The sequence below is a fragment of the Manis javanica genome, chromosome 4 (genome assembly GCF_040802235.1).
Source record: "Manis javanica isolate MJ-LG chromosome 4, MJ_LKY, whole genome shotgun sequence".
Taxonomy (NCBI): Eukaryota; Metazoa; Chordata; class Mammalia; order Pholidota; family Manidae; genus Manis; species Manis javanica.
In genome coordinates, this window is record NC_133159.1 from 51,927,230 (window position 1) to 51,952,257 (window position 25,028).

Below are 25,028 nucleotides of genomic sequence, written 5' to 3' on the forward strand. Positions count from 1 at the left end.
TTCTGAATTCAGTTTGCTAATATTTTGTTGAGGATTTTTGCACCTATGTTCATCATGGATATTGGTCTATAATTTTCTTTTTTTGTAGTGTCTTTGTTACTTTTGGTATTAGAGTGATGCTAGCCTCATAGAATGAGGTTGGAAGTATTCACCCCTACTTTTGGGAATACTTTAAGAAGGACAGATAGTAGCTCTTCTTTAAATGTTTGGTAGAATTCAACTGTGAATCCATCTGGCTGGACTTTTGTTTGTTGGGACTTTTTGGTTACCAATTCAATTTCGTTGCTAGTAATTGGTCTGTTCAGATTTTGTTTCTTCCTGGGTCAGTCTTGGAAGGTCTTACTTTTCTAGGAGCTTGTCCATTTCCTCTAGGTTGTCCAATTTACTAGCATATAATTTTTCATAGTATTCTTAATAATCTTTGTATCTCTGTGGTGTCAGTTGTAACTTTCTACTTTTTTTTGTTTCTGATTTTGCTTCTTTGTGTCCTCTCTTCTTTTCTTGATAAAGTCTGGCTAGTGGTTTGTCTATTTTGTTTATCTTCATGCAGAACCAGTTCTTGGTTGCACTGATTTTTTTCTATTTTATTTTTCTCTATTTCTGCTCTGATATTATGTCCCTCTTACTATCAACTTTGGGTTTCATTAGTTGTGAGTTTAGACTGTTTATTTGGGATTGTTCTTGTTCCTTGGGGTAAGCCTGTATTGCTTCTCTCTTAGAAATGCTTTTGCAGTGTTCCATTTTGAACTGTCGTATTTTGTTTTCATTTGTCTCCATATATTGCTTAATTTCTTCCTTGATTTGATCACTGAAACACTGGTTATTTATAATCATGATGTTTAACCTCCATGTGTTCGTGGTTTGTTTTCTTCATGTAATTTATTTATAGTTTCATACCATTGTGATCTGAAAATATGCTTGATAGAATTTCAATCATTTTGAATTTAGTGAGGCTCTTTTTGCATCCTAATATATAGTCTAGTTTGAAGAATATTCCATGTGCACTTGAGAAAGATGCACACCCCGTGCTTTTGAGTGGGATGTTCTATAGATATCTGTTAAGTCCATCTGATCCAATGTATTGTTTAGTGCCTCTGTTTCCTTATGTAGTTTCTGTGCATTGATGTAACTGGGGTGTTAAAATCCCCTAACACAGTTGTACTGCTGTCTTTTTCTCCCTTTAGTTCTGTTAATATCTGTTTTACATATTTAGGTGCTCCTATGTTGGGTGCATAGATATTTATAATGGTTATCTCCTCTTGTCGGACTGACTGCTTTATCATTATGTAATGTCCTTCTTTGTGTCTTATTTTCTTTGTTTTGAAGCCTATTTTGTCTAAATACTACTACTACTGCTTTCTTCTTCCTTTTATTTACATGAAATATCTTTTTCTATTCTTTCACTTTTCAGTCCATGTATGTCTTTAGGTCTGAAATGAGTCTCCTGTAGGCAGCATATAGATGAGTCTTGTTTCTTTACCCATTCTGCCACCCTAAGTCTTTTGATTGTTGCATTTAGTCCATTTACATTTGAGGTAATTATTGACAGATATGTACTTATTGCCATTTTATTAATTGTTTTTTGGTTGTTTTGGTAGTTCCTCTCTGTTCCTTTCTTCCTCTCTTATACTCTTCTCTTGTTATTTGATGGTTTCTCTTTAGCATATGCTTGGATTTATTTTTGTAGTTTATTTTTTGTATCTACTGTGGGCTTTAGGCTTGGGTTACCATAAGGTTCATAATTTCCTGAGTATGTAACAGTCTATAGTAAAAGTTGATGGTTGCTCTATTTTGAACACAATTTAAAAGTACTACTTTTTAATCCTTCCTCCTCTTGCACACTTTATGTATATCATAATCTGTATCTTTTGTGCATCCTTGACTGACTTTTTTGTATAGTTGAGTTTACATTTTTTTTTTAACCTCATACTTGCTTAGTAAGTAACTGGTTTACTACTTTTACTGTAAGTTAATTTTCATTGATGAAAAATATTTAGGCTTAAGAACATTTACAGCTACATTCCCTTTAACATATCCTGTAAGGCTGGTTTAGTGGTGGTGAATTGTTTTAACTTTCACTTATCTGAGAAACTTTCAGATAAATCTCTATTTCTATTCTAAACGATAACTTTGGTGAATAGATTTTTATTTTTTTTACAAGATTTTTAAAATTGAGCTATTGTTGATATACAATCTTATATTGGTTTCAAGTATACAACACAGTGGTTCAACTGTTAGGTGGGTAGGCTTTTGGTTGTAGGTGCTTCTCTTTCAATATTCATTAAATATTTCATGTCACTCCCTTCTGGCCTGTAAAGTTTTTGCTGACAAATCTGCTGGTAGCCTTATGGAGTTCCCCCTATAGGTAACTGTCTCTCTCTTGCTGCTTTTACATTTCTCTTTCTCTTTCATCTAAGCTATTTTAACTACTACATGTCTTGGTGTTGTCTTCCTGGGGTTTTTTGTGAGGGGCTTTCTGTGCTTCCAAGACCTGGCTGTCTATTTTGTTCCCTAGATTGGGGAAATTTACAGCTATTTCTTCAGAGAGACTTTCTGTACTCCTTTGTCTTTTTCTTGTCCTTCTGGAACCCCTATTACGTGAATATTGTTTTGAGTTGTCACGAAGCTCTCTTAGCATCTTCTCATGTTTAGAAATTCTTTTTTCTCTCTGTTCCTCAGTTTTGTTGTTTTACTATTCTCTATCTTCCATCTTATTGAGTCTTTCTTCTACTTCCAGCAGTCTACTGGAGAGAGTTCATCATCTTTCCATTTTATTTTTCATTTCAGTTATTGTATTCTTCAGCTCTGAATGGCTCTTTTCCAGAGTTTCTGTCTCTTTGTTGAGGTTCTGAGATCATTCTTTTCTGCAGGTCAGGGAGTATCTTTATGACTTTTACTTTGAAATCTGTATCAAGAAAAGTGGTACCTCTTTCTGGTGTCTCTGTTTTGTTTGTTTATTTGTTTGTAACATAGTCCTCTGCCCCATTTTGTCTGTTTTTCCTTTGTATTGGATTAGCTATGCCTCCTGGTCTAGAAAGTAAATGGTTTGATGAAGAAGGCAACCTGTGGTATCCCAAAACAGGATTCCTTGCTCACCAGTGCCTGGTTCTTCATTGCAGTGGAGCCTCAGTTGCTGCTGGGTGGACCATGGGTGGGGCTGACTTTCTGCCTGCCAGCAGTGCTGATGTCTCTCAGCAGAGGCTGAGACCTCACATCTGTGTGGCCTTTGTGTGCTGGGAGGCACTTCTGCTAGGATTCATTATGGGTAGGGCTGCCCTCTGCCTTTTGGTCAGCAATGGCAGCAGCTGCTGGGCCAGGCAAGGTAGATAGATGCACAGGGGAGCACCACCAAAGGGCTAAACGACAGTGAAGGAGATGGTTTGGAGCTCATTCCCACAGGCATCTCCTTGATTGGTCTGAAAGAGGGCTAGGGAAGCTGGGAAAGCCTCCCTCTGCCTGCCAGGCAGCAAAGGTTCCTCTGTCTGCTACGCAGCAAAGTCTGACCACTGTTGGGCTGGGCAGGCCTGGTAGGACTGGTGCACAGGGGACAACCTTGTGGGGCTGAACCTCCAGTGAGGGAGATGGAGAATTTGGAGCTGGCTCCAACAGCACCCAACCAGTTGGGCGGAGGGAGGATTGGGGAAGCATTACCCATCTCCCTTTCTCCTCCAGAGAGAGCTCCCTGCCCCTCCAACCCCTGCCCCTCTGCCATACTTTCTGATGCTGGTAAATCTTTCAAGCTGCTGCCTCTATGTTGGGTCTTAACAGGACTGATGAAGCATGTCTGACATCCACAAGCAACAGGAGTCTCAGTCTCCCAGAGTGCTCCAACTCTCCCTAGTGTCCAGGCCTGTTAATCACCAAAGCCCAATGCAATGTGAACTTGTGTTCCCCAAGCAGATCTCCATGGCCAGGTGAGCAGGATCCCTGAGTGCCTATCCCCTCCCTGCTCTGTTCCTCTCCCTCCTGCTTGTGGAATGGGATGGGGGAAGAGACTGGATCCTAATTGATAAGGGCTCTGCCACTTTACCCTTCTCCATGTGTCCATCTCTTCTTTACCAGGTGTAGATGGTCTGTTTTGCACTCTTCAGATTGTTTCAGGGTTAGTTGTATTTGCTGTAGTTGCTTCCTTGGTGTGTGGGAGGAGGTTTTAGCCTTGCCTTCCTACTGTGCCATCTTTTTTCCCATCCCGAACAAAAGCACAAAGATTCTCTGTGTCTTACATATAACAACTTCTGATAAATGTCTGTTGAATAAATAAACAAGTATGAATGAATAATCTAAACTCTTTACTACTAATAAAAAAGCCAAGGGAAATCACTTTTTAAAATGTATAAATGGTAACACCCTCCTCATACTATATATTTTTATGTAATTCTACTTGTTCAACAACTGGCACAGGAAGTATTACTTCCTCAATTTTCTTATTTTTATTAAAAACTGATACAATATACCATGGAAAAACTAGCTCACAATTGCCAACAGAAATACAATGTGAGCCATTTATGTAATTTAAAATCTTCTACTAAAAACAAATTTAAAAAAAGGAAAAACAGGGAAAATAAATTTTAATATTTCATTCATCCCAATATACCCAGAATACTATAATCTTAACACATAACATAAAATTACTGAGATCATTTATATTCTTTCTTTCCCCACTCTAAGTATTTGATATTTGGTGTTATATTACAGCACATCTCAACTCACATGAGTCACATCGCAAATGCTCAATGTCTACATGTACTGGACAGTAGAGCTCTAGATAATACTGCAAGAAGACCCAATATTTCCAGATGAAACCAAATACACAGATAAAAGGAAGTTAATTTCTTTAAATTTTCTAATGTGATTTACTAATAAGAAATATGTTGTCTGGAATAGACTTTTCATTGCTGGTTTACATATTTTTCTTCATTTAATATTTTCCATTACTCTTACTTGCTCCTATTACTAGGGGAAAAGTTTATTTGAAGTACATTTTCTATTCTCTAATGTTTATAATTTCATTGAGTAAGTTTAGAAACTGATTAACAATAATTTCCCTCATGTTAGTTTGGATCTTCTGCCTTCTCTCTCTCTCAAAAAAAAAAAAACATACTAAATTATCTCAAAATAGTCGTTAATGCCAAAAGAAGAAAACTTGTGATTTAGAAAATTTGTCAAAGTACTAGTTACCTCTCTTCTTTATTAACTTTCCATTATTTTACTTGTTCGTATCCTTACATTCCAAACAGAATAAAATAATATGGTTAATAATTTATTTAACAAAGGATGGAAGGGGAAAAGAGTAACATTATTTTATTTTATTTATGATTTAGAGAGCTTTGGGGAAGTAAGTCTATTAAAATCTGTCTCTCTTTAAAAAAATCAAGCTGTAAATGTATCTGTTTTTTAGAAAATCTCAAATGAAAACTCATGGTACACATTAAACCTTTATTTTAGAAAATGTTTGTCTAAAGGTTAATATTAATTTCCTGAATTTTGGACTTTGTTATATTCTTTTTTTTCCACACTAAAATATTATTAAAGTAAGTATTAAAATTGCTTTGTTCCTTTAACTTATAATTAGTTTTCACACTTTAGCATCAGCAATCTGTAATTAGGTGAAAAATGATAAAATAATGCTTTATTTAGATCTTTCCCAGATTTTCAATGCCTTTCTGAACACTTTTATTATTCCAAGAGGATTAGTTGGGTATCTCCTCCTATGAAATATAATCAGTAGCATTAATCTCAATCTCATGGAAGTTCTTATGTTTTTAACATACTTGCCAACTGTTAAATAGGAGTCTTAATGTCTCCAAGAATAATATTGCATCAGTTATCAAATACTACTGAACAGATTCTAATATATCATTAAGATTCTTTCAATTATATAATAATTACTTTTCTTTAATTTCACTCCACTTTATTAGCAATTAATATATGCTAAAGGACAATGGATTCTACATGGTCTTTCCCTTGTTAGGTTATATATAAAAACAGTTGTTGAACTCACTTTAAAGGCAAAACACTGGTGACAAATATACCATCACTGAACCTTGACTACACTCAAAATTCTATTTGGACTTTCTGGTGAGGCTCTAGGGTGTCCTTTCTCTAACTGACTTATAATGTTAGAAAGTACAACTGGTGATAATGGTAGCTAACACTTATATAGTACTTTTAGGACCAGGCACTGTTTTAACTATTACATATATTACCTCTACTCTTACTCTGAGGTAGTCACTCTTAGTCCCATTCTACAAATGAGGAAATAGAGACACAGAATGATTACCTAAGTATTAGTGGTTACAAAGCTAGTAAGCTTGATTAGTCTTTTCAAAGAACTCGCTTTTGATTTTGTTCCTTTCTTCATTATTGCCTTGTTTTCTATTTAATAATTTGTTTTTATTTTTTACTATTTCCTTTCTTCTACTTTTTGGGGTTCATTTTATTGTTCTTTTTCGATCTTTCTGAGCTGAAAGCTGAACTCATTAGTTTTCTATCACTCTTCCTTTTCAAATATATGCATTTATAAGTATAAATTTCCCAGTAAGAACTATTTTAGTATAGTGTAGTATTCAGCTATAAATTTTTCCTCTAAGTGCAGACATGTTTTCATTATTGTTAATTATAAACATTTTATACTTTCCATTATGATTTTCTGATCAATGAGTTAATTAGAAATTTCTGGGTTTCAAAACACATGGGCTACAATTTTGAGAGCTGCCTTTTTATTACTGACTCCTAATTGCATGAAATTTGGTCAGAGAATGGGATCAATATGACAGCAATTTAGTATGGTGAGATTTCTTTGTGGCTCCAAACTGGTTATATTTTTGTAAAATCTCTATGTTGGACTTTTTTACGTGTTGGATACTGTACTTGTTTGACCACAGCTCATTGGACAAGTTTGCTAGTTGTATTCTATTGTCTATGTTCTTCCTAAATTTCTAGCCATTTCATCAGGTTCTGAAAGAAGTAGTTAAAAATCTCCTATTATAATTAGGGATTTGTTATAGTTTCCTTGTAATCTTGTCCTATTATGCCAAGTTTTGCTTGAGTTTTTGTTTTAGATACACACGGGTTCAGGATTCTTTCCTTCTCTCATTATGTAAACATTCTTATTATCTCCAGTAAAGCCTTTTTGCTTTGAAGTCTATTTTGGTCTACTTTAATATTAATATTCTCATACCAACTATTAGCATTTTAAAGCTAATATTTGCTCTGTTTTCTTTTTCTATTCTTTGCATTTAATTGTCTTTGTCTTTTGTTAAAGTCTAAATAATAATGATAATGAAAATAGCTAAAATAACTATTGAACACTTACACTATGCCAGGTACTATTCTAAACGTTTTTCTGTATATTAATTCATTTAAATATCACAACAAACCTGTGGTAGATTATTATTATTTTCCCCATTTTACAGGCAAGTAAAAAAACAACACACAATTAAGAAGTTAATTGACATCCTACCTGATTCTAAAAAAATTACAAGACCCTTAAAACACTTTAACTCCTTTTTGCTCCCTCATCTATTTTCCACACTATTATGGTGTATTATTGGTTTTTAACCTCTTCTCAAGTGGTTTCTCTTTTGCTTTATAGTCAGCAAAATTTGTGATCACATTTTTGTAATCAGATTTATAACTTTACCAACATTTTTGATAAGTTGTTTTTTCACCATTGCTCTTGTCACTCCATTCCTTTACTTGAGGCTCAATTTCTTTCATACAGAAGTACATTCTTTAGTATTCAGATACTTTGGGGAGTATCTGTGAATGGTAAATTCTCTGATTTTATCTGAAAATATATTGCAACCTCACTTTCTGAATAAAAATACTCAGCTGTAGTTTTTTTAGTTGGTATTTTCACTCCATTTCCTGCTGGAGCCTATCGAAACAGATGAGAATTCTACTGTTAGTCTGTTATCCTTTGTAGGTAATAGTTTTTTTCTCTGGCTGCCTTTAAAATTTTCTGTCTTTGATATTCTGCAGTTTTACCATAATATCACTAGATATGGACTGAATTCATCCTGCTTAGACTAAGCATGCTTTTCTAATCTGAAAATGCCTGTCTTTACTTATTAAAAACTGACAGTCCTTATATCTTAGAATACTGTCTCAGCCCCATTCTATTCCATCCTGTGGAACTCCTATTTGACATATATTGGAGCCTCCTATTTTATCCATTTCTCTTGACTGCTTTATCATGCTTTCCATCTCTCTATGCTGATACATTGCTACAATATGGGTGATTTCTACAGATCTATTGCCTAATTTACAAGTACTCTCCTTGAGTATGCAAATTTGTTGTTTATCTTTCTACCCTAGTTATTAAATAGAGAGTCTGATGCATTCTTGGGAATAAAGAAGGGGGAAAATTTATTATCCATCTGCTCCTCTGAAAAGTAAAAGGTTTTGGAGAAATTTCTAAGGGGCAGGGGATGATAGCAGTATGACACATACAAACATATAAATATAATAATTATATTGATGGTAAATATATGTATATCTTAAATGTATAAAATGGAACCAATCACCCCATTTCTTGGCTCATGTACAGTCTAAGTAGAGGGAAGACAGGATTACATTTTCTTCCACATATAACTAAAAATTGATTTAAATTTAAGATTAAGATATTTGTTACTATAACATGGTTCAAATGTATATGCAAAGTATACAAAAACACCTAGAGCAAGAGTATTCCAGGTTGAGAGACCTGTAAGTGCAATGATCTTGTGGTGGGAAGGGGCTCAGTGTGACTGACTAATAGCAAGAAAGTAAGAGTGGGTAAAGCAGTGCAAATATGGGAAAGGTAGTGGAAAATGAGGCAGATGAGGTAGTCAGGTAGTATATGATATATGGCCTTAAGAGTCATGATAAGGTTTAGTCATGATAAGGTTTTGAATTATATCCTAGGTGTGATGGGAAGTGAGTAGCATCTAAAATGTCCTTGAAAACATTAATTTAAATAAAAGTGCTTATTTAAATTGTACCTTACATTTTATACAATATTTAACAACTGATAATTGTTAATAGAAGTTATATACAATATTTAACAACTGATAACTGTTAAGACAAGTTATGATTTCATTTGGAACTTAAATTACTTCATAAGAGTCAGGCTTTCTTATTTCTAAAACATGTATGAAATGATCTACTAGGATGAGCAATGTAATGACATAATCTGATATAAGATCCTATACAGAATTCTATTTTGAGACTTCTGTACATGAAATATACAAGGAGTATTTAAAACACATATGTACAGTTTAATGAGTAGAGTGAATGAGTGTGCCCACCATATAGAAAAGAATAGAAATAGAATATTACCAGCACCCCAAGAACCCTTGCTATATGATTGTATATCATTAATATACAATTACATGTGCGACATTGTGGTTACTAGATTCCCCCCCTTATCAAGTCCCCACCACATACCCCATTACAGTCACTGTCCATCAGCAAAGTAAGATGCTATAGAGTCACTACTTGTATATGACATTTTTTAAGAAAAACTTACTTAGTACTATAATCTGTGATAATTATCCACTTAAATGTCAACTGGGACCACATGACCAATCTTTTTATGGACAAAAGGAATATTCCTTTAAGTCCATATTTAATTTCAATATGGTATTTGAGTGCATATCTACTTAAAATCTATTCACATTTCAATAGAGAAGTGCCATCTCTAAGGCACTAACTTCAATTTTAAACAAAATATATACCAAGTATATATAAAAAAACAGAGCTTAAAGAAAATGTATACATTGTCATACATTTTTGTGAAAGCAAACATAATAGCACTTGGTTAAAGTAAAATAAAAGTCATTCAAAAGTTTAAGATCTCATTAGGGTTTCATTACAGTAAATTAGGTAAAATGAGACTTTTTTGTTTCTGTGTGGCTTCTACTATATTCTTAGCACTCAATAAATGTTAAACAATAAAATACAAATTAGGCTAATCACAGCATATCTAAAATATACTTTATGAAATTTGAGCCTACTTAAAATTTTATATTATAGAAACTTGGCATGTCACTGATTAATGACTTTTTCCAATATTAAAAATTAAACCTATGAAATCTAGATTTCTATATCTTTTAAATGAACATGTTAACAATAAACTACCAGAGAACAAGAAATATGGTCAAAATTAAACTACTATTATTTTTAAATAAAGAATTTCATATTAAAATGAGGTTATTCCCTAATGGGAAATTCTATAAGCCTTTTTACAAATGCATTTAAAATGATAAAGGAAAAGAAGGAAATGAAATTAATAGATAAAAGCAAGTTATATAAAGATACCTGAAATGTGGATAAAATTATACACACAACATGGGTAATAATAACATTTAGAAGTATCACTCTCAAACTGTAGTGCAGCAGTACCTGAATTATGTGCCCTTTAATTTATGCACATGATGGATAGCTTGTTAAGGGGTGTATCTGTAACCATTATAATTGATAGTAGCTGAAGGCAGTCAGGCCATAATTTCTATTTAATGGATGGGATAGTAGGGGAACAAAGTCTGCAGTAGCATTTTAAAATAAGTCTGGAAAGTATACATTTATGTCCAAAGTAATACCTATATTCTAGCCTTTTGTATGTTGAATTCTTTAAGAAAGAGAAAAATCAGCTGTGGCAAGATCCATATATTAAATCAAAAGTTTGATTTAACCAATAACTAGAAAAATCTTATAATAAGTGGAAAAGAAGTTTCAACTAACCATTTGATGGTCCATTTCTGTGCTTTTGTTCATTAGAGCTTGTGGGAGAAGCAAATGGGCTCATTTGACAAGTTCCAGTTGTTGGAGAATAAGTTGTAATACTTTTCTTCCTCGTAATTTTTGCAGGATCAAATGACTGGAAATAAATATTAATTTGGAACAAAAATATTTTTAGATTCTTGAAAATTCCTTTGAAAACTCACAAAATTCAAATCAATACTCTTTTCCTTGCTCTTTCTTTCCAGATCTTAAATATATTTAATTATCTCCTTCAAAGTGAACACTATTCTTTTAAGTTACGCAGATAGTTAGGTCTCTACACTAATTAGGGCATCTCAATTTGACATTCATGAAATTTTAACGTTTAAGGGTTCCTATCTTCTGATATGTATTTCCAAACAATTTAGAGATGGCTGACTCTCTCAATTTTATACTGATTTTTGATGTCAGCTGAACCTGAAGTGTAATTATGGGGGCAAGCCAGGGAAATTCTCAGAAGTTTCTCTTAGTAAGACCCTCAGAAAATTCTGGGAAAGACTAGTGCTGTCCTAAGCCTTCCTAAGTTGCTCCATGTTGTTGCGTTCTTAATGATAACCAAAATAATGTTCAATTGAGTTTGGCATTTCAGGGCTTTTGAAAATTTGGCTGATCCTACACAAATACTCTCTGCAGCTTCCTTCTCTGTGTTCCTACAGACCTTGAGCTTACCTTATTGGAGTTAGCAAAATTTTAATAATTCTTTACATTTCTGTCTGCCCCACTAGAATTGGAGCTCCTGAATATATTTCTTCATCCTCTATAACCCAGGACTCAAAATTATATCATGAATGTATAACTTAAAAGTAACAGTCCAATAAAGTTGGCCAAGCCACTCTACTCAGAATATATTCATTTGTTCTTTAGTTCATTCATCCATTATTAAATGATACCTGTAGTTGTAGTCACTTCAGCTATGCACATTTGGGCTTTTGCTCATTCTGTGATCCTAGATTGGAATACTTCTTTCTTATCTTCCCCAGGATAATTCTTTCTTTGGTTTAGGTTCCCATTCACCATTAATTGCTTGTTTCCTGAATTCCCTTTAAACTTGTTTTTTATAACACTTACTGATCACACAGCATTTGCTAACAAATGTATACAAAGAAACAACAAACTCTTCTGGCCTCATAAATGGCAGAGAAGAGCTATTATGGTAGTATGGGTACTACAGAAATTTGGACAGAAAAAATCAAAGTGGGCTGTAGACACCTCAGAGAAGGATTCTTGTGAAGAAGAAGGATAAGGCTTAGATAAGAAAACAGAAAGTATGAAAAACCTGAAATCTTGGAGGTGAAAAAGCACAGGATAGATTTGGGGGATCAAGAAAAGGCCCACAGGCTCATATGTTGCCAACACTGTAGAATTAAACTAGCTTGGTAGCTGACTTGATATAGTTATATAATTCACCACTGTCAAGTATTATTTATTTTTAAGGCACCATGGCAGAAATGGTGTCTGTGTACTTTTCTCAATAATCTTGGTATTAGTTCTAGATTCTATAGCATCAATTTTTTTTTACAGTTAATATTTTAAGTAATAAATACTTCTTTGCATTGGGGGAACAAAAGGCATTTCATTCTTTATTTTATGTATCCACAAAAGCCACAAATGTAAAAAAAATCTTTAAAAAAAATCAAACTATTACATCAAGTTATAACTCTAAAGCAATCTTTTTTTAAGGGTGAACGGATTTTAAGTCTCTTTATCAGGTGGTTATTATTACCTCTCCATCTTGAGTTTTTAGTCATAAACTATGACATTTATCCAATCTTACCCTATTTTTCCAAGAATTTATTGCCCATAACTATTTCACTGTGTATGTACAAGAAATGAAAGTCATACCCTAATGTACATTTATGTCAATCTGTTTTCCTATTTTCACCAAAACATTATTTTTTCCAATTGCCAAATATCTAAACATTGCAACTATAGATCATACATTTCTCCTTGAAAACAATTTTCTAGGCTCCATAAAATGTTTGTGTGTGCATGTGTGCACATGTGTGTGTGTGTGTGTTTCCCCTCACCTTAAAAAGTACTAAGGCTTCTCTTTTGTTTTCTTTTTTTGGTCATCTGTGTTGGTTAAAAAGAAGAATTTCTGTCTACAATTACTATATGTAGAGAGGAAAATGCAAATTTACCTTTCCCTACTGTCCCACTAAATATTTCCCAGAAAACAACACAGTTTTATATATCTGCCTATTGATGTACACAAAAGCATAATCTTACTTCTCTAAGTTTGTTTTTCCCCTCAAGGTTTTACCAAGGTCCTCTAATTTTTAAACCCTGAAGATGCTTGCAAGTGATCTTGGAATCCACTTAAGAATTTCCACCCTACTATCCCCAAAACATCGAAGGACCTGGCCTACTCATTAGCCTCCCACAACAGGAAGAATTAAAACTGGGATTTGAGAGAAGACTGGGCTACTAATTGAGAAGTCTGGCAGTCTTTTCACTCAGCAATTATAAGTGCTACCTACCCGATCCTTTAGAAAAACAGAGGGAAAAAATATGAAAGGAACAGATTTGGCTAGAGAAGGAAGAGCATTCAGGATGCAAACAAAATGTAAGGAAATAGAAATCAGGTAAGTCACAACTAGTTATATACTTACAACTGCTTGTAATATTTACTGAATCCGTAGAGATATTTTAACACAACTATTAAAAAAAAAAGATGCTATGATCAGCCCAAATGTCCTTGTACTTTTTGTAAGGAGGTCAAACCTGCACATTACTAAAACTAAAATTTGGGCATTGATTTTTCTGTGTTAAAAAAAGAAAGAAATGAGTGTTCTTTCCATAATTTCAAATATATATGACATTCTCCTTCCATATCTTTCACACATTACAGCTTGCTTTGTCACCTTGTTTAGAGCGTATTTTACCAAAAAAGGTACTTGTATTTTATTGATTCTTACCTATTATAAACAGTCTAGAAAGTACTAAGAGCTCTTTCAAGATGAAATATGATATAAAGAATCTGCTATTATTATTATGAACTACTAGCCTATGCTATCACTGAATTATTTCAAACAGATACTGTAGGTATTTGGACAGTCAGGAACAAAAAGAAAAATTAGGGCAGCTTAAGAGAGAGAATTCTTTATTACCTTATACCAATTAGGTTATTGGAATGTCTCACCTAAGACATTATTATTCATTACTATACTAACTATGGAATTTATATTAGAAAACTCTAAATACTAGCTGTCTCAAGGACTTTTCACAATTTGGGCCTAAGAGTCCTACAAATCAACTAACTTCTTATCAGCTGCCACAATTATCATCCTTAATGTTTCAAATAATGTTGGAGTTTTGCTGTTATTTTTAATGGTAGTATGGAGAGCAAAAGAATTTTGCATTTATCTTGTGATCTTACAGGGTTAGCAGGAAAGAATATAAGCAAAATATTAGAATCATAGTAATGGAAATGTTCTATTTCTTGATTGGGTGTTTGATACATGGGGGATAGATTCATTAAAACTCATTGAATTGTACACTCAAGCCTGTGAATTTCATGATATATAAATCTTATTCTCAAAGAAAAAATTTTAATAGGAAAAATAAAAGAACACATTGGCTAAAAAGTTGACACACTAGTGTTTTTATTTGTGCTTATTACTGTTTCACAATTTTGATAATAAAATATTAATATTAAAGATATCACTATTACTCTTTGCATTGCAATCTTCAAGTTTTTAATGAAATGTTTTCATGTTTCCAATCACTTCATATATCCTCAAATTTTTCAGAATATAAAGTGAAATTCACCTCATATATTTGTTTATTGAAGTATGATTTACATACAGTAAAATGCACAGATCTTAAGGGTTCAGCTTGATGAGTCTCACAACTGTATACACTGATACAACCATCACCCAAGATATAGAACATTTCAATAATCTTTGAAGGTTCTTTTGTATCCCTTTCACTCAATTCCCATTCCCTAGTCCAGAGTCAACCATTTTCTAATTCCTATAATCAGATAGTTTTGCCTATTGTACTTCATGTAAATTAAATACTTAACTTTTGTGTTTTGCTTTTTTCTCTATGTATTTGTGAGATGATCTATGTTGTTGTGTGGTAGTAGTGTGTCTCTTTATTGTTGAATAGTATTCCTTTGTATAAATATTCCAGAATTTGTTTCTATGCTCTCCTGTTGAAGGACATTAAGGTTATTTCCAGTTTGGAGCTATTACGAATTAAGTTGCTAAGAACATTCTTGTATATGTCTTTTTGTGGCTATAAATTTTATTTCTTTGGCAATCTAGGAATGGAATCACTAGATTATAAAAATATTTTCTTTATATGAAATAAAAGCTAAACAGTTCTCCAAAGTGTTTGTAACATTTTGAATCTGAGAGTTGCAGCTGTTTCATCCTCACCAAACTTTACTGTTGTTTAAATCGTTGTGGTTTTGTTTTTAGCCATTCTGTTTTGTTATTGTTATTCAGCTACTCCAGTGGGTGGGAATGGTATCACTTTGTGGTTTTAATTTGTATTTCTGATAGTGAGCAAACACTTTTTCATGTGCTAATGGTTCATTTAAGTATCATTTTTGTGAAGTGTTCAAGTTTTTGTACATTTTTATTGTAGTCTTTTTTACTGTTTATTTACATACTCTAGATACAAGTCTTTTGTCAGACATATGCATGATAAATTATTTTCTTCTTGATCCATGAATTGCTTATTCATTTTCTTAATGGTGTCTTTTGATGAACAGAAATTTCTAATTTTGATTAAACTTACCAACATTTTCTTCTATGGTTTGTATTTTTTGTGTTTTATGAAATACTCTAAGGTCTCAAAGATAGTTTCTTATGTTTCCTTCTAAAAGTTTTATTACTCTTTGACTTTTTCTTTATGTCTATGATACTTCTTAAATTAATCTTTGTGTATCAAATGAGATAAGGATCAAGGTCAATTCTTTCCCCTATGGCTATTTAAAAGACCTTTTTTCCTTTTGAATTAACTCAATATTTAAAAATATTTCATAAATTTAGTCAACTATATAGTATAAACCAAAAACAGTACTAGGAATAATATTTTTCTAAAGAGAATGAAGAGTCATAAAGTATTTAAATAATTACACTAAAGGAAAAATAGCTGTGTTATATGGAAGGATCACTAGACTTAAAACCAGAAAGTCTGGGCTCATATAATGGTTTTGTTGCTTCTAGCTATACTCTTTTGAGTATAGTACTTATGTATTTTTTACTCTGAACTTCAGTTTCCTCACTCATCTAGCATATCACTAGAATAATAACGCCTACCTCACATGGAGGGCTCCTGGAGCCTAGTAGAGGGCAATACAGTGCATTCACCTTTAGGAAGTTGGCCAAGGGCCTGCAATCTATTTATGTCACCAGACTTGCAGGGGTATTCAGTATTGGGGGTATGAGGTGGCCAAAGGGAAGAACATGTAGAAATACAGATGCAAAGGTGACTAGTGCTACGACTGTGGAGGTCTAGACCATTACACCAAGGAATGCAAGCTGCTACTCCAGCTCAAGCAATGTCACTTCTGCTACAGCATCAGCCATATGGTAGCCTCATATCCACTAAGGGCCTAGCAAACTCCCACCTCACAGAGAAAGTCAGCTTATTTGCAGGAGAAAGAAGAGACCCACAGCTCTGCCCTATTTTCAGAGGCATAGAATTTAGCTATGGTGGGTGAGTGACTACGTTTTTGCAGTGAGAAAATTTCAAGGAGCAGGAGTCAATTAGCCAAGAGTGGAGCAAGCAGGATAGACAGGAAGGGTAGGGGGCAGTTGGCATTGCCGTATGTCTTAGACCAGGAGCCACAACAGCAACCCCTCTTCCTTCTTGGTAAGGGGGAGAGTGAGGCAAAAGGGACTCCAACACTGCTATCAAACTCAAGTGAGGGCTTTCATGGACATCTCTTAGAATGTGCATACTTTATCTGAGACTCCACTCTCACAATTTTAAGCTTTAGAAAGTGGCCTGGATAGGGAAGTGGTTTTCCCTTTAAAGATGTATATATAATAATATTTCCTAGGCCAGATTGAAAAGATTAGGCATTAAGACCAGAATGATAGACCCAATGTGGAAGCCATTACATTCTTTGTTCTCTTGAAACTCCTTCATCTTGAAAATGTTTCATGGGAGACTTGGTTTTAATTTGTTTGCCCCAAGTCTTGATCCCCTTCTACTGAAGACTGGAAAAGAAGATGAGTTAAAAAGCTGGTGCAGAGTGCTTAGAGGCTGGGCCAGGTAAAGGGTCTAGAGAGGAAGCCAAGGTTAGATGAAGGGCTGTCCATATACATAATAAAGGATACTTACTCCAAATCTTTAATTCAAGCACGGGACTTGCTTCAAATCCAGATCCATCCTTCACTGGTTTAAGCTAGGCCTACTATGCATGTGTGTCTAAAGATCTGAGTTGGTAAGCAAAGGTTTTAAAAATGATAGACCTGTACTCAGCTGTGCTGCCCAGGAATGAGCATAAAAAGCAAGAACTGAAAACCCTTAACTTTTCAAAATTCTAGACTTCTCCTGTGTGGCTTGTACAGAGACCCTTTAGTTACGGGTTTTTTAAATACCTGGAGCCAGTGTCCTGCCCTGCTACAATAGTAGTTGTAGAGCCATATTAGCTAAAGGAGCAAGTGGGCTTAATTTACATGCTGTAAGATCATTGCAAAACTACATTGCTGTGTTAAAACAGGGCAAATGCAATAGAATACACTGGGTGATGTATGTCTTATCCTGGGTTCTTACCTCCATCAGTGCTGCTCTTCTCTAGTTACTTCTATTTGTCTGAGATTTATAAAGCTTCACAAGTTTCTGACTGGTGATTGTGAGATCACCCAGTCTGTGTAAATATAATGTATTGGTTTTTCTAAATGTTTTGTTTTGTTAATGGTTTACAAATGTCTTCTTGTATTAAAAGCAAACAAACAAACAAACCCCAATTATCTTTCAGAATGTTTTATAGCAGGCAAAAAGATTTGAAACATAACCTTGGGGGCCCCTCTTCTTAAAATGGGAAATCTTGTTATTTGTGACATGAATGAAGGCATGCTTACCAAAGATTTGAACAAAAATCTAATCAAGGCACTAGCTTTAACTGCCAGTTTTATAGGAAATATGAACAATAGAGAAATCATTTAAAAGATACTACAAAATTACTATGGGGGAGGGTTTGGGGTGGATGGGTAAAAGAGGTAAAGAGAATAAAGAGGCTCAAAATCTGAATCATAATGTAAATTAGTCACAGGGATGAAAGTACAGCATAGAAAATAAAGTCAATAATACTGTAATATTTTTCTACATTGACAGTAACTACAGTAGTTGGGGAGAAAATTTAATAATATAGATAACTGTCAAATCACTATGTTGTGTAACTGAAACCAATATATTGTCTATCAACTATTATACCTCAATAAAAAAATAATACATTAAGAGAATGAGATACATAAGAGAATACATAAGAGAATGAATATGTCAAAATAAAGTAAAAAAAAGACATAAGAAAACAATCAACCAAATCCAGAATGTAGAATATGCTTTTAGAATAAATGTCTGTTTTTACAAAAAATAAATTAACAAGAAAAAGAGAGTGAGATTTAAAAAGTTTTAAAACACTTAAGATATATAAGAACCATTACAATGTTTAAACCTTGTTTGGATGCTGATTTCAATAAGTCAGCTATAAAATGACATTTTGTAACAATTGAAATGTGAATAAGGACTGAGCAAAAGATATTAGAGATTACTAAGGAATTACTGCTAACTTTGTAAGTGGCACTATGGTTATGAAAAACAGTCATTATCTGTTAGAAATGTGTACTGAAGAATATCCTAATGAAATGACATGTCTGGGACTTGTAAAATATTCCATGAAAAAATATACAGATACACACACACACACACACACACACACACACACACACATAAATAAATGGAACAAAATTAGCAAAATGTTAGTAACTGTTGAAGCTGGACGATGGTACATAGGAGTTCATTATAATTTTCTCCTCGCTTTTGTGTTTGAAAATTTCCATAATAAAAAGGTAAGGAAGGAAAAGTGGAAGGAGAGGGAGGAAGAAAAGAAAGAGGTAAATTTGAGCCAGCTCTATAAGTAAGACTACAGAATGTGAGCTATAGAATTTCCTTGTCCAAAGTTCTTTCTAATTTCAGGAGTCAACAGAAGTCTTCACTCATAGAGATAAGGGATAAGACAGAGTTAGGCCATGGGAATAATCACTTATTAGTGTCCTACCAATAATAATGGAGTAACCTAGCCTGGGCATCTATGTCCAAATCAGCAAGCCTCCCCCAAAACCTGCACTGCCATTCTTTCTAGCAGCATGCCTACTGAGTTGGCCTTAGTACGAAGTATGCTCCTTCTCTTTCCATCTGTAGCATCTGCTTCTTCTTGGAGGTGGCCTGAAAGAGACTGGATTAAGCAGTCTAAATTTATGACCAATGAGCCAGTTATCCCTATATGTTCATCTGGACTGCAACTGACAGCAGTTTGTAAGAAATAATTCATCTTTCTTTCTGAAAATCCATCTAGAAACAATGCTTGAAGGGAAAAAACTTGAGCAGCATAAACGCTGTAGGTTATGATAAATTGAAACCTTCTTTACTCCTCATTACCCCCAACAATTTGGGAGATTCAACAAAGAGTAGTACTTGCAATGTACATGCTAAATAGTAATGGAAGGTCACAGGTTCATACTTCAATTTCCACCTTCAGGATAATCATAAGAAAAATTACTTTTGCAGACTTGCTCTAACATCATTAGGCATTAATCTCCATGAAATTGTGTAGCTACATTGGGAACACTGGGATCTGGGAATTCCAAATATGTCTGAAGAGGAAATAGCAGTAGATTAGGATGAACAGGCTCCACTTCAACTAACTGGAATATGATAGTATATTCTAGCTCTTTTCTTTAGACACTGAGTCTTCTTCCTTCTGCATCATATCGGCAAGGCAAAATGACCACACAGTTACAACTAGTTCCTCTGTAGCTTCACAGCAATTAGGTACTCTTAGAATTATAGGTATATGCCTTGAATGTCTGAGCCTTTGCATGGGCTAAGACAGCCTCTATGGGATCACTGGCATATGGTAGATTCTTGGAAGTCAGGCTGCTTTGGAGCTAAATTGTTACTGGAGTAGATGGAAGCATAAATGTAGCTAAGGAGAGAGAAAAGTAGACAACACCAGAGCAAAAGCTGTTAGATTTAAGATGTGACTGTACAGCTGCAAACAAATAATTAGACAGGAGTACAAAAACTGAAAATAATAGAAATTGGTCAGAAAATAGAAATGTTGAAGACAGGTAAGGCTAGGATACTAGGAACTTGTATTTAGCAGGTTATGGCCATGTGTTATCAAGCTAAGTCAACTGGTTTAAAGATACAACATTGGGCCAAAAATAACAATGCATTTTTCTAATACAGGATATTAACTGTGTGTGGCCTATATATATTCTGGCAACTTTGACACAACCTAATCTGAAGGAAAAATGGATAGAAAACCTGCTACGAAGATAACTGTACTTCATGAAGAGGGTGAATTCCTAAATGGCAATTTTTTTCCATTCAAATAATGTTACTATCTGCCAGAAAACAGTTTGGGGACAGAAAAGAACAGTATTTCATTTCAAGCTGGACTACTCATCTACCAAAATACCATTCTGACCAAAGAAACAGATGCAGAATTACAGCCACAGCTGCATTCTTTACAGAACAAGTTGGATAATGGTACTCTAAATTGCTAATTACACTGCTAATGATTTTTTTAGTGGCATTGCAGTATTTTGCCACTTTTGTTTAAATTTTTTTTAAAGCACCTAGGAAGTGTTTAAAATGGTACATTGTTAAATATATATCAATGAGTCTTCCAAAGAGAAATTCCATATAAAACCCATTTCTTAAAACGGTAGTCTCATATGGGATTTTATAAGAGCCTACTTATTGACTAGCTATTTGTTTTAATTTACTTTGTCATCAATTTACTTGCATTTAAGATTACTGAGGCTATAAGTATCTCAGTATTAATACTGTGTCAAGATCCATTGCTATGAAAAGATAATAAACCAACATATGTCATGAGAGCTGGCACTGGGAATGTACTATGAGTAGGTTTACAAAAAGTAATAGCAACAGTACAATTTTATTTTTATTGTGACAACCATGGTGAGATTTATTAGTATTTATGAGTTAGTATTTTATTGTTTAATCATGCCAGCATAACTGAGGGAGGTAATTAAATTTTTGATACAAATATGCTGTTAATGTTTTTATTTCAATTTAGCAGATTGCAGAATGTGGATTAAAGCATTACCATTATTCCATATTGTTTCTTGTGCATTTAAGTGGCAGAGTATTTTTTTTCTACAAATAGTGAATTAATATCTATTAAATTATTTCATTAAGGTTTCTAAATAATTTGCCTCTTCAATGAAAACGTCAAAATGGCCAGGAACTTACATATATTAGATTTCGAAGAATATTCTGTATGTAGAAAATGGTGACCAATCACAATTACATTGCAGTATTTTTTGATAATTTTTATATTTAGTAGGGTCACTTATATTTATAAGGTAAATTAGCTATTAAAAAATTTAAAATACAATCCATTATGCAATGACAAACTCATAAATACTTACATTTTCTTCTAACAAACCATCCAGTTTCAGTGATCTTTTAACACTGCAAATAAAAATATAAAGAAATCTTAGATTTTGATATGCTAAACTTAAACAGCCAAATATTTAAGAGTAATATATGTAAACAAAGATCCTAACTTACTTTCTTCAACTAAAGTAGCATACTATATGCAGAAAGCCAAGCCATTTCCACAATGATGAATCTGTCTTTTTAATAGCATATTTCAGAATGGAATCATAATTAAATATTTTAACTGGATCTTTAAAAATATGTGGTTTTTATATATGCACTTCATACAACTCATACATTAAGGTCATTATAAACATAAAAAATTAATGTTTGTGTGTTCTAAAATACCACTAATAAATTATACAGAAAGGCAAAATATTTTACATACCTGCAATGGAGATGCTGAAAATATACTATTATTATTTGGAGAAATAATGCACTATGTATCAAAATACAGGTATAAGGAAGGTGAAAAAAGTTTTGCACATTATTCTAGCTTTAAACATGATTCAGTGCTATCAGACTATGACTTAACTGAGGAACAGATGCTCTATGTCTTTATAAGTCCCCAATCTATAAGAAACTATTTTTTTGTCTCCTTCACTAAACTGATTCAGGAACATACTAGGCTCACTCTGTGCAAAATCTGTTCTGCCAAACTAGATGCCCAGCTGTTGGTGACAATGCTTAGAAAGGAAAGCTGAATATTTATAATACTTTATTTCGTACAGCTGTCTTCTAAAGAGCAGTCATCAACGTTTTATTGAATGCACACTAAATGCTCAAAGGAGAAAAAGGTCGATATAAATTAAAACTAGTTTTCCCAGTGATAAATGCAGTTTAAAAGTACTTTCTGGATCCCTGAGAAACAGAAATGAAGTTACTTAAAATATTAGAGAATTTAAGCATAAAGCAAAAAGTAAAAAAAAAAGATTGTGTTATAAAGGCTGTAGTATAGAAAACAAAAAAATATTTTATAGGTCCTCGAAATGACTATGCATAAATGACTACTGACAAACAAGTGACAGGAGCAAGAGAAAATAGAAGGGATGGATAATTTATAAAAATTACTGCAGTAAATATTAAATATAAAAATTTAATCTAAAAACAGTCCATTTAATTTTGCTATTATATCCACATTAGTCTAACTTAACATTATTTCTTGAGATTAGTTGTTTTCTTTTTTTTTCATAGAAGCATAGCTGATATACAATTATTATATTGGTTTCAAGTATACAACACAGTGGTGCAACAGTTACTCACATTATTAAACCCTTATCCCAAGTTGCACATAGAAACATGTTACAGACCTTTGGCTGTATTCCCCAAGCTGTACTACCATCCTTGTTACCAACTTATACTATGATTGAGATTTCTGTTTCCCTTCATCCCTTTCACCTTCCCTACCTACGAACTACAACCCCTCCCCCATGGTAACCACCAGTCACTTCTCAGTGTCTATGGGTCTATTGCTATTACTTTTGCTTTGTTTTTAGATTCCACAAATAAGTGAAATCATATGGTATCTGTCTTTCTCTGCCTGGCTTATTTCACTTAGTATACTACCTTCTAGGTTCATCCATGTTGTCACAAATGGCAGGATTTCTTTCTTTTTAATGGCTGAATATTCCATTGTGTAGGTACCACACCTTTTTTATTCATTCATCTATTGTTGGACACTTAGGTTGCTTCCATATGTTGGCTCTTGTAAATACTGCAGTGATAAACACAGGGATGCATATATCTTTTTGGATCAGGGATTTTGTTTTCTTTGGGTAAATGCCTAGAAGTGGAATTACTGCATCATATGGTATTTCTATTTCTAGTTTTTTGAGGAACCTCCATACTGTTTTCTACAGTGACTGCACCATTTACATTCCCACCAACAGTGTAGGAGGGCTCCCTTTTCTCTATATCCTTGCCAACACTTGTTATTTCTTGTCTTTTGGATAGTGGCCATTCCAACTGGTGTGCGGTAATATCTCATTGCGGTTTTGATTTGCATTTCCCTGGTGACTAGTGATATGGAGCATTTTTTCATGTCTGTTGGCCATCTGTATCTCTTTCCTGGAAAAATCCCTCTTCAAGTCCTCTAGATTTTATGTTTCAAAAAATTACTCATACCTTTTAGAAGTCCACTTGAAATCTAAAAATTTAATGTGAATTCTTAATGTAACAGGAAGAAAACAGAGACATGAACAAATAAAAAGGGCAGATAACCCAAAATGTATTAGTATTTAGCTGTGGCATATATATTGCCCTCTTCAGATACATGAGATGTTTTGATATTTCATAAAACTTCAAAAGTAGAAATAAAAACTGAAAAGTACACAGTACAGCATTTTTTATCATCTATTTTTAAATATTAAGATGCAATATTACCTATTAAAAGGACACAAACCACACCCTGAATTATCTGTTCAAAATATTATTGCTGTATTATTGTTAGTTAATTCTTAGAGAAAGTAATTAAATCCTTAGATTGAAAAGGTTTCTTGTTTAGGTACTAGGTTGATCTAAGAACCCCAGGCAAATTAAGTTAGTCAAGTTAGACTGTTATCTCCCACTTTTTAATACTTTAGTAAGAATCTAGAAGCATGATTTATTGTGGGTAATGTGTTTTCAGGTAATTCAGGTATTTAATAAGCAAAATCTGGTAATATTTAAAAGAAGTATAAAAGATTTAATAAATTTCTAGAAGAAATCTAAGAAATCACTTAGTACATCCAATAAGAAAGAGTTGGTGTGATCTGTCCACTGTCACACAGCTTGAGGGAGAGAAACTTAGGTCTCAAGTCCTGTGCATAATAAATATTTGTTGAACTGAGGAGTTAAAGCAGAGTAAGAAGAGTAAACCTATTACAGGAATTTATGACCATTTATTTTCCCATTCTATTAGAAGTGGGCTCACTGTCAATATATCAGTCATGAAAATAGCACTTACTATATGCCGTTACCATTTTTCAAACCCACTCTTTATCCACAAACAACTGTTATACAAACAGGAGATTATGTTAAGTGGAGTATGATGATGTTAATAGAAAGAGAGAGGAAGAGATGGATGAAACCTTATAAAGAAAGAACAGACAAAACTTGTTTAGATATATGAGATAAATATTTTCCTATTTATCCAATTTCTGACAGTCTTAGCTAGCACTGAAAAGTGATACATCTCTGGTAGTTTTGTAATGTTATAAGCACCTCTTAAATTTGCTCCCTTGGTTTAAAAAAATGGACACCCATGAACAGACAAAACACTAAACAGACATTTCTCCAAAGATACACAAATGGCCAATAAACACAAGATGCTCAACATCACTAATATTAGGGAAATGCAAATCAGAACCACAATCAGCTACCACTTCACAACCATTAGGATGGCTAACATCAAAAAAACAAAAAACAAGTGTTGGCCAGGATGTGGAGAAACTGGAACTCTTGGGCACAGCTGCTGGGACTGTAAAATAGTACAGCTGTAGTGAAAAACAGTTCCTCAAAAACCTGACATAGAATTAGCATATAACCCAGTAATTCCATTTCTGGATATATACCCAAAAGAATTGAAAGCTGGGACATGAACAAATATTTATGTTCACAGCAGTATTATT

General features: G+C 33.6%; 1 protein-coding gene across 3 annotated transcripts in view; it reads right to left on the minus strand.

Annotated features, from left to right (window-relative positions):
* ITGB3BP (integrin subunit beta 3 binding protein) overlaps window positions 1–25,028 on the minus strand; it is a 111,142-nt gene that overhangs the window by 52,415 nt on the left and 33,699 nt on the right. For all 3 annotated transcript variants that reach the window (XM_073234066.1, XM_037024292.2, XM_073234065.1), the window contains exons 2-3: window positions 21,411–21,453; window positions 10,726–10,861 (exon numbers count right to left, since the gene is read on the minus strand). In XM_073234066.1, coding sequence (XP_073090167.1) covers window positions 10,726–10,861; window positions 21,411–21,453 — 179 coding nt within the window. The remainder of the gene's footprint in view (window positions 1–10,725; window positions 10,862–21,410; window positions 21,454–25,028) is intronic.